At 43.9% G+C, this 9,287-nt stretch overlaps 1 protein-coding gene across 1 annotated transcript in view; it reads right to left on the reverse strand.

Moving 5' to 3' along the window:
* Positions 1–9,287, reverse strand: part of GALNT8 (polypeptide N-acetylgalactosaminyltransferase 8) — a 52,343-nt gene that overhangs the window by 38,886 nt on the left and 4,170 nt on the right. Inside the window, exon 2 of the mRNA XM_004717389.1 lies at positions 5,145–5,403. Coding sequence (XP_004717446.1) covers positions 5,145–5,403 — 259 coding nt within the window. The remainder of the gene's footprint in view (positions 1–5,144; positions 5,404–9,287) is intronic.

The raw sequence follows: 9,287 nt of genomic DNA on the forward strand, positions 1-9,287 counted from the left end.
TATGTACAAATATGCTCGATACAATTGATATATGGATTGTTATAAGAGCTGTAAGAAACCCCAATAAAATGATCTTTTAATTTTAAAAATTAATTAATTAAAAGGGCCTTTAGGTTTTCATGTTGGGCTGGGACCTTCAAATTACCTGACCTTGTCTACAGCATTTTAATGAGATTAATTAATAAAATGATGCCTTCTTATTTGTTCAATCATCCATTGGCTTTTACTGTCTGGTCAAACTTAACACCATGGTTGCTTGGTTCTCTCATCGCAAACCACACTCTCCCGAGCATCCTTCCTTTGCCTTTGAAAGGAGAGGGCATGACAGCCCGGGAAGTACAGAGCCGGCGTCTTCCTGAGACCAGACAGCTACCCAGAAAGCGGGGGAACGAGTGTCTGCTATCGTTTTAGCATCTCAGCAGGAAGCTGGGCCCAATGGGCAACCGGTGTCTATCCTAAATTCAAGACTCTGAGTGATAGCTCTTATTCCCTGAACGATAGTTTTCGTGAAGAAGTTCTCCACCTATAGCTGTTTCTAGGCTGCTGTAACTCAGGAATCCATATGCATCTGAGCCACATGAGTTTGAGGTTTTTTAATGGGGAGCAGACAGGCAGCGTTTGCACTTGGTTTATAAGTATCAGTGTGACTCAGATGTCTTCCAACCATGTTTAGATTCTTGATTCATACATCTGTCCCCTTCACAGGGATCCTTTCTGAACCCAGCTAAATCCTTGGGTTCAATCCTTTGCAATGAAACCTGGATGCTTCCAATTTAAATTAGGACAGCTCACTATGATCGAGTCCATTCTGGCTCATAGTGACCCTACATGATCGAGCAGAACTGCCCTGTGGGTTTCTGAGACTAGAGGTCTTTATGGGAGTAGAAAGTCTCATCTTTTTCCTGTGGAGCTGCTGGGGGTTCCAAACCTTGCTGAGCGTTTAACCCACAGCACTATCAGGGCTCCACAATCAGTACAAGGTCATTTCAGGTATTTCTGCAGAACAGTGCCTGATACTCATTTATGGAAGCTTCTGTTATGCAATGTACCCAGAAGGAAATTGATTTTTACATCTTTCTTCCCTCCTCCTTCACAAGTGGCCAAATCCAATAAATGTACCCCTGGTCCTCTTTCCTGTCTGTGGGAGGCATTGGTAACAAATCATGTCATGTCTGCCCATATGAAATCAACACAGTACTCAGAGAGCCACTGCTAATTGGAGATGCCATAAAAGATGGAAAACCTTTCCCATCCTGCGCAAGCTACCTAGGCAGAAACAAACAAACAAACAAACAAAAGGACTGCCATTGAGTCAAAGCTCCTTCTTGGGCCCTCCTGTGGGCTTCTGAGGCTGTCATAGTTTATAGGAGTAGAAAACTCAGTCTTTCTCCCTCAGAGCCGCTGATGCTTTTGAACTGCCGACCACGCAGATCCCAGCCCAAAGCAACCATTACATCACCAGGGATCCTTTTAATGAGGCAAAAGGCTTTTATAAACACCTCAGAAGACTTCAGGGTAAGGCAGTTTCCATGTTGGCATCAGTGGGCCCTAATAGAGAAGTAGCTTCCCACCTTCTGCATATATGGCTACACACCCTCCACCCAGCTCAAAGAAGAATCATAAGGGAATTTAGAAAATATCTTGAGATACCTTCAAATAAAAATCACAATATATCTCCACTTACAGGTTGCACGAAAGCAGAGTTCAAAACAAAGTCAAGGCTATATACATCCATATTAAAAAGAAAAAATATCTCAGCTCAATAGTCTAAGAAACTAGGAAAAGAAAATTAAAACAAAAGTAGGCTAGAGTTGAAATGCATACGATAGAGAACACACAAAACAAGAGAGAAGTCAAAAAGAAGAAGAAGAACTGGTTCCTTGAATAGATCAACAGAATTGACAGCCTGCTAGCTACACTGACCAAGAAAAAAAAATAGAGGACTCAAATTATGATAATCAGGAATAAAAGAGGGGCATTACTACTCCATTTGCCTATGTGACAACAAATTAGGTGATATATATAAAAGACAAATTCCAAGGCTGTGAGGCAAGAAAATTCGGTCACAGGCAGAAAGTTTTAAAAGAAGTAAAACCATCTCTACTTGCAGGTGATGTAATATTGCACACAAGTAGTCCCGGCGTACGGCAGAGTTGACAGATCTTGACATCCCTGTTTCCAGGAAGAGTCCACATGATCCAGAAACTTCCACAAGTAGAGCAACTACCGCAACATTCTATGACTCCTCTTCATTGTTGGAGGAAACTTTTATTATCTGTGCGTTATTATGTATAAATTACTCAAATGTATCTGTGAGTTTGCGCATAAAGTTTCCAAGGCTCAAAGACAAATAAAAGTCAGATTTATAAAGATACTGATAACAAAAGGTAATAATGAAATGGACTTACGACAGACTCCTCACGATGGTTCCTCATTGTAAATCAGAGACTATTTGTATAGAAAATCCTTTAAAATGTACATAAATAACTTAGAATAAATGAATTAAGTAAGCTTGCCGGATGAAGGTGGATATGCAAAAATCAATTGTGTTTCTATGTACTTGCAATAAGCAATTTGGAAATAAAATTTTAAAAATAAGTCCATTTATAAAAGCATTGGAAAGAAAAGTAGTTAGGAGTAAATTTAGCAAAAGCAGGGCAAACCCTATTTTCTGAAAACTCAAAGCATCATTATGGACCTGGACTCCATGTGTTGTGACTCTTAAATCATACCTGTACCTGCGCACATGCTCCAGCCCAGGCCACAGGGAAAGGCAAGACTGGGGTCATGGTGGTGGGGGCGAGGAAGCCTCAAGGAATCAGAGGAATACTGTGTGCTTCCTTGGTGCTATACTGCACCCTGGTTGAGGCAGCATTCGGTGTAAGACATGAAAATAATAGTAATTTATAATTTATCAAGGGGTCACAAGGGTGGGAGGGAGGGTAAGAAGAGGAGCTGATATCAAGGGCTCAAATAGAAAGTAAATATTTAGAAAATAATGATGACAACATGTACAAATATGTTTGATCCAACTGATGTATGGATTGGTACAAGAGCTATAAGAGCCCCCAATAAAATGATCTTTTAAAAATAATCATTGAAAAGTATTTTAAAGACCTAAATAAATGGAAAGATTTTCTTTACTTCTGGATCGGAAGACTTGATCTTGTTAAAATGGCAGTACTCTCCAATCTGGTCTACACATTCAATGCAGTCATTATCCAAATCCTGTTGGCTTCCTTGCAGAAACTAACAAGCTGATTCTAAAATTCATATGGAATTTCAGTTTCAGACCAATCAACACAATCTTGAAACTTATGAAGAAAAAAAATGGAGGATTCACACTTATTGACTTCAGAGCGTCAAGCCAAACTACAGTTATACAGTTTGTGACTGGTAAGAAGAGATCAATAGGTCAAGGGGATAGAATTCAGAGTCCAAAAATAGGCCAATACCTCTATGGCCAATTGGTTTTTGCCAAAAATTCTAAGGCAATTCAGGGTAGAAAGAGCAGTCTCTTTGACAAAGGATGCTGGGATACTGGAATATCCACATGGAAAAGTCTAGACTTGGTTGTCCATGTCACATCAAGTATGAAAATCAATTGAGCATGACTGAGCAGCTGAGTGAAACACTAAACACTATAAAGTTTTTAGAAGAAAACACAGGCACACATCTCCGTGGCCTTGTATTCGCTGTGACATCAAAAACACAAACAACCAAAGAAAAAAGAAACGGAACATAATCAAAATGGAAAATGCCTGCTTTCCAAAGGATGCTATCGAGGACATTAGGAGACTCCAATCAGAATGGGGAAAAAAAACATCGTAAATCATATATGTGACCTGTATCCAAAATGTATAAAGAACTCTTGGGACTCGATCATTAAAAGGCAAGTAAGTGGACTGAAAACTGAGGGAAAGTGTATGAATTGACCTTTCTAAAAAGGATATACAAATAACATGACGATGATACTCAACAACATCAGCCATCAGGGAAATGCAAAGAAAATCGCAGTGAGATTACAGCAATCAGAGCTAGAAGCAGGCAGGTAGGTAAGTACGCGTGCTGTGGATGGTGTGGTACAGTGGGAAGGGTCACGTCCTGAGGAGGGGAAGGAGAGTGATGGGGTTTTCACTCTGGGGAACAGTATGGCTGCTTCTCACAAGGTCAAACATAGAGTTGTGGCATGACTTTGCAACTTTTCCCCCCAGTAGTTTTCTTGATATAATATTCCCGTCAAACATTTCCCTAGTTAAATCATTTTTTAAAGAGTTGTATAGACATCGTCACAGTCAATTTGAAGGCTCCCGCCTCCCTCCCCAATTCATTGTTTACTCCTGAGATCCCCTAGACCTACCCACCCTCCATCCCTGCCCCACGACCGGACAAGCCATTGCATCAGCATTGTCTCCATGCACCACTCCTTGTGTGCTTCACAGAAGCCGAGGAGAAACGATCAAAAATGAAAACAATAGACAGAAGAAAATAGTAATAATATCGTGATAAAAATAATGAGTAAGAAAGAAAAGACCACCAACAATATTTTAAAAAGCCAGAGTAGAAATCTCTGTCATGGAACAAAGTGAGAAACATTTGAGCCTAGAACAATTCAGGTTGTGACTCACTGATTCTACAACTAAGATACCCCCAATACTAGTGACAACACATGTCCACACAAAACTGTTCAATGGTCAGAGCAGCATCGTTCACAATGGCCCCCACGAGGAAACCATCCAAATGCAAATCCACTAAAAAAGGAATGAAGTGTTGACACAGGCGTGTGTTGTTACAGGTGACCCTAAGAGAACCTGATGCCAATAAGTCAATCACAAAAGACCACTTATTATATAATTCCATTTACATGAAAGATCCTAAATAGGCAAAGGCAGAGGGACAGGAAGTAGCCACGTGGCTGTCCCTCTCCAAGGTACTCTAAATATTTGGATGACCCAGCTGTCTCACGGAAGATTAAGAAGAACTCTGTTCAGTCAGCCTGCCAGAACTTTCTATGTCCTAATCCTTCCTCTATCTTCTCCCATTCCAAGCGTCTTTCAAACCCGTTGACATGAATTGCTCCCGAAATTCATCCCACATCAAACTGAGGTCCGCTGAACGAGACGCACCCCTCTGACCCAGCTCACCTGGAATCTCGTGTGTCCAGGATGGTGCGATTGAGGGGCAACTGGTTGCTGAGGTAAACGTTGTAGCCAAACTTATCGAAGAGCTTCTGGGCCCTTCTCTGCTCAGCCTCAGAGAGACCCTCGCCCCACTGTTTGAAGAGCGCTGAGTCTGGGAAGAGCTTCTCGAAAGATTTGCGCTTTGTCTCAGCCTGCACCGCTTCCACCGGCTGCTTCAGTCTGTTGTCAACCTCTTCATGTTGCTTCAACTTCATAGCTTCTTCTGCAAATGAAGGAAGTGGGGCGGGTTGAGCACGTCAGTCAATTTTCAATTACCAGGCATTCCAATTCCCTTGAAACACGAATCTCTCCAAAGTCTAAGAGTTACCTGTTCTAGACCCAGACCTGGAGGCCCTGGCCGTGCAAACAGGTAAGCATGCAGCTTCTAGGGGCTCAAATCGACCCAGAGGTATCTCGGAACTAGGCCTGCTCCTGAAAAACTGGGCGTGGGAAACTGTGGAGCAAGCACGGCTGTACTCTGAAGGCACGTGCGAGTGCCATGAGTGGGAATCAATGACTCTACGGGTAACTGGTTTGGGCTTGCTGTGGTTTGATCCCAGAACACGTGGCTCATGTGTCTAACAAAGGAACTCGTCCCAGGCACACAGGTCACCCTGCCAAGACATGTGCTGAGCACCCCTCCCCTTCATTCAGCTCCCTGCAAACTTATCCCAAGTCCCACGCTCTGAAGGCTCTCCAGGAAACCTGGTGGCCTACCGTCTGAGAAATGGGTTAATCCTGAGTCATTCTCCCCACAGAATGAAGCCTAAGAAACGCCTCCCCCTGAATCGTCCGCCATCTTTATATAGCTAGCTGACCTTACCGCCGAATCTATTAAACAAAAATCTGAAAGCCAGGTCGGGCTAGGGGCAGGAGACACGGCTGCAACCTCCATTTTGAACAAACTCAAGGAGCCATTTTTTCGTAAAATGAAATCTGAGACACATGGCACTATCCTGTTGTCTCCAAGGCAGCGGGCTTGTTTCCTTCTCGCTGGTTGGTTGCTGGTTTTGTTGTTGGGGGCAGAGAGGGTTGTTTCTTTTCTTGTTGTGTGGCTGACTATGATGAATTTATTCCACGCACCATCAGCATGGCCCAGTCATTGATTTACTAGTAGCTTTTCACTGGGGGATGTGCAGCTAGCTCTAGAGTCCCCAATTTTCTTGATTCTAATCAGTAGGTCAATTCTGCCTTGTGGTAACAACACCTAGTGCATCAGAATACAATTAGCCCGTGCGGAGTTCTCATTGACCGATCTTTTGGAAGAAGATCTCCAGCCCTTTCTTCCTAAGCATGTCTATCTAGAATCAAAACCCCAGCCTTTCAATTAGCAGCGGAGAGCTAACCATTTGCAGTACACCTCTTGATTGGAAGAGTATCTCTGAGAGCTTGTTAGAAATGTGGCATTTCCATCCAATCCCCCAGAGATTCTGATTTAGTATGTCTGAGACTAGAGCCCTGGTGTGCAGTGGATTAGAGGTTAGACTGCTAACCCAAAAGTCAGTCGTTCAAATCTACCAGGGGCTCTTTGGGAGAAAGATGAGACTTCTTGCTCCTATAAAGATTTACAGGCTCAGAAACCCAAAGGAACAGTTCTCTTCTGTCCCATAGGGTTACTATGACTTGGAATCAACGTGAGGTACAGCTAAGAGTTAATATATATTTTTTCACATTTGCTCCAGATAAATGCAACTATCCAATGATTTTACAAACACTGTCTTAACTCCACAGAATGAGCAATGACAGACCCTTGTAGATGATACTTTCCTACACAGGAGGGTTTCCGGAAAATCTAATATCACAAGGAAAATGCTAGTTGGTATTGAGAGAACAGGCCCACAACTTTGAGAGCATTTTCCATCCCTCATTTAGGGCACAGCATATTCTTTATCAATCATACTGGGACACCTGACCGAGTGAATGACATGTATTAAGAGTTATTCCAGGACAACAGGGATAAACAGAGTAGCCCAAGCCAACGAAGACTCACCACCACCCCAACCCAAGGCAGGAGAGTTTATTAGTATCAGTTTCCACATGTTTCTCACAGGAGCATCTAGCTCCACAAGGTCTGGATCTGGTGTTAAATATAGGTTCCCCTCAACACCATCAAAACCATAGCCTTGTCCCCTTTTTGCAGGCGCATGATTCCGCTCCCTCTGGAAAACTGGGCAAATGTCCGCTCAGCTGGGAATAATGTCAAGAGAAAATGGAAGAGAGATCAGCATTATCTGACCTGCTTCGGGCTGTCGGCGTACATGCCCCAGGCAGCTTTATCTCAACTTAAGCTGACTCTGCTCTTGTCATGTCACGTGCTCCCCGTGAACATTAGCGAGTTAGAGGCAGGTTCCAACAGGCTGCTCTGCCCCATTCCTCCACCCCCACCCCCCACCCCCATCCTCTCCGCCATCATCTTCTCTCCTTGATGACCTCATCTACCCTCGAGGTCTTGCCTTTCTTTTTCTTGTAACCTCTAAGCCACTCTCCAGTACACAACCTGTGGTTCTCAGACTTGGATGAATTTGCATGTCATCCTTGGCCACTGACCAGTTGTGGGGCCTCAGGAAAGTGTCTTAACTTCTCCGTTTCCCTGTCTGTAAAATGGGGACAGCATCGGCCCTGATTGCATAGGTGTGTCGGTACAATTAGATGAATTTATATATGTGAAATATCTAGAATTATGCCTGGAACTTAATAATTGCTCAATTAATGCTGATTATTGACATTAGGATGATGATGATCATCATCATTATCTCAATTGGGGACTAAAGACATTTCTCATTCTGCTATTGTTCCAGGTCCCCAAATTTCTTAACAACTTAATTCATCACTTCCCTACCCACCAAGTCCTGAGAGGCCACTTCTTACTTCTGCCAATGATGCTAACCATGTCCTTGCAGTGACTAAGGCTTAAACCCCCCCCCCCGCCCCGGCCTCCTTTGACTCTCATCTTTGACTCTGTCCTCCCCACCTTTATTCAGTCACCCAAACAGAATACTATTTACTGTCTTGGGGTAGAACTTATCTTTCTTTTTGACTTTATCACAGTTCAAGGCTTTATTAACTCTTATCTGGATTGTTCATCCACCAAAGATTGTTCGAGCACGTATTCTGCTCCAGAAGTCTCTGGGTAGTGCAGACAGTTCATATTTTTGGCTGCCAACCCCAAGGCCTAAGGTTTGAGTCCACCCTACGGTGCCTGGGAAGAAAGGCCTGGTGCTCTGCACGTGAAAAAGCAGCCATTGATGCCCCGTGGATTACCATTCTACTTTGACCCACATGGGGCCGTCATGAATCAGAGTCAACGGCAAGATCATCAGTTCAAAACCACCAGCCAGCAACTCAGAAGAAAGATGAGGCTTTCTACTCTTGCAAGGAGTGCCAGTCTCAGAGACCCAGAAAAGCGATTCTGCCCTGGCCTATAGGGCCAAGAGGAGCTGGAATTGATTCAATGGCAGTGGATGAGTGAGGGAAGTACTACCTAGTTGCCAAGGAGAGACTGGTTGGGAATAGAGAAAAGGGGATGAAGTGACCCAGGATGAAGCGGGCAGCGATGGCAACTATGGACCAGATGCCATTAAATCTCAAACAAGTAAGGAGGTGGCCAGAGAAGTCAATAGGAGGCATGTCAGCAGAAGAAAGGGGGTAGCAAGGCCTTCATAGGAGAGTGGAGTCTGCCACGGTAGCCTCTTGGGTCTCTACTTTCTTCGACTGGACTGAGCCTCGAGTCAAATTCACATATCCTGAGCATCATTTTGGTATGATACTTCAGGACCCACTGCCCCATGGACCCACGTAGTTCTCACAAATCTGCCCCAGAAACCACATTAAATTGCAATCAGACTGCAGGCACCACCTCCAGGTCTGATCCATCCAGCACCTTCTGCAAAAAGGCACCCCCTTTTCTGGATGTGTGCAGGCTGTCTAGGACATAGCACAGCTGTGTAGATTTTCTCTGGGTTGATTTGACTCTGGCCGCAGCCCACAGCTTGGTGAGAGATGTGGTCTGGATTTCAGATCCTGACGTGTTGTGTGCTGTTACAGCTGTCGAGTCGAGCCCAAATTGTGGCAATCCCACACGTGCAGAGTAGCACCGCTCCCTGGTCT

The sequence above is a fragment of the Echinops telfairi genome, unplaced genomic scaffold (assembly GCF_000313985.2).
Source record: "Echinops telfairi isolate 266 unplaced genomic scaffold, ASM31398v2 ScPeMD7_7356;HRSCAF=8355, whole genome shotgun sequence".
In the NCBI taxonomy this organism is placed as follows: domain Eukaryota; kingdom Metazoa; phylum Chordata; class Mammalia; order Afrosoricida; family Tenrecidae; genus Echinops; species Echinops telfairi.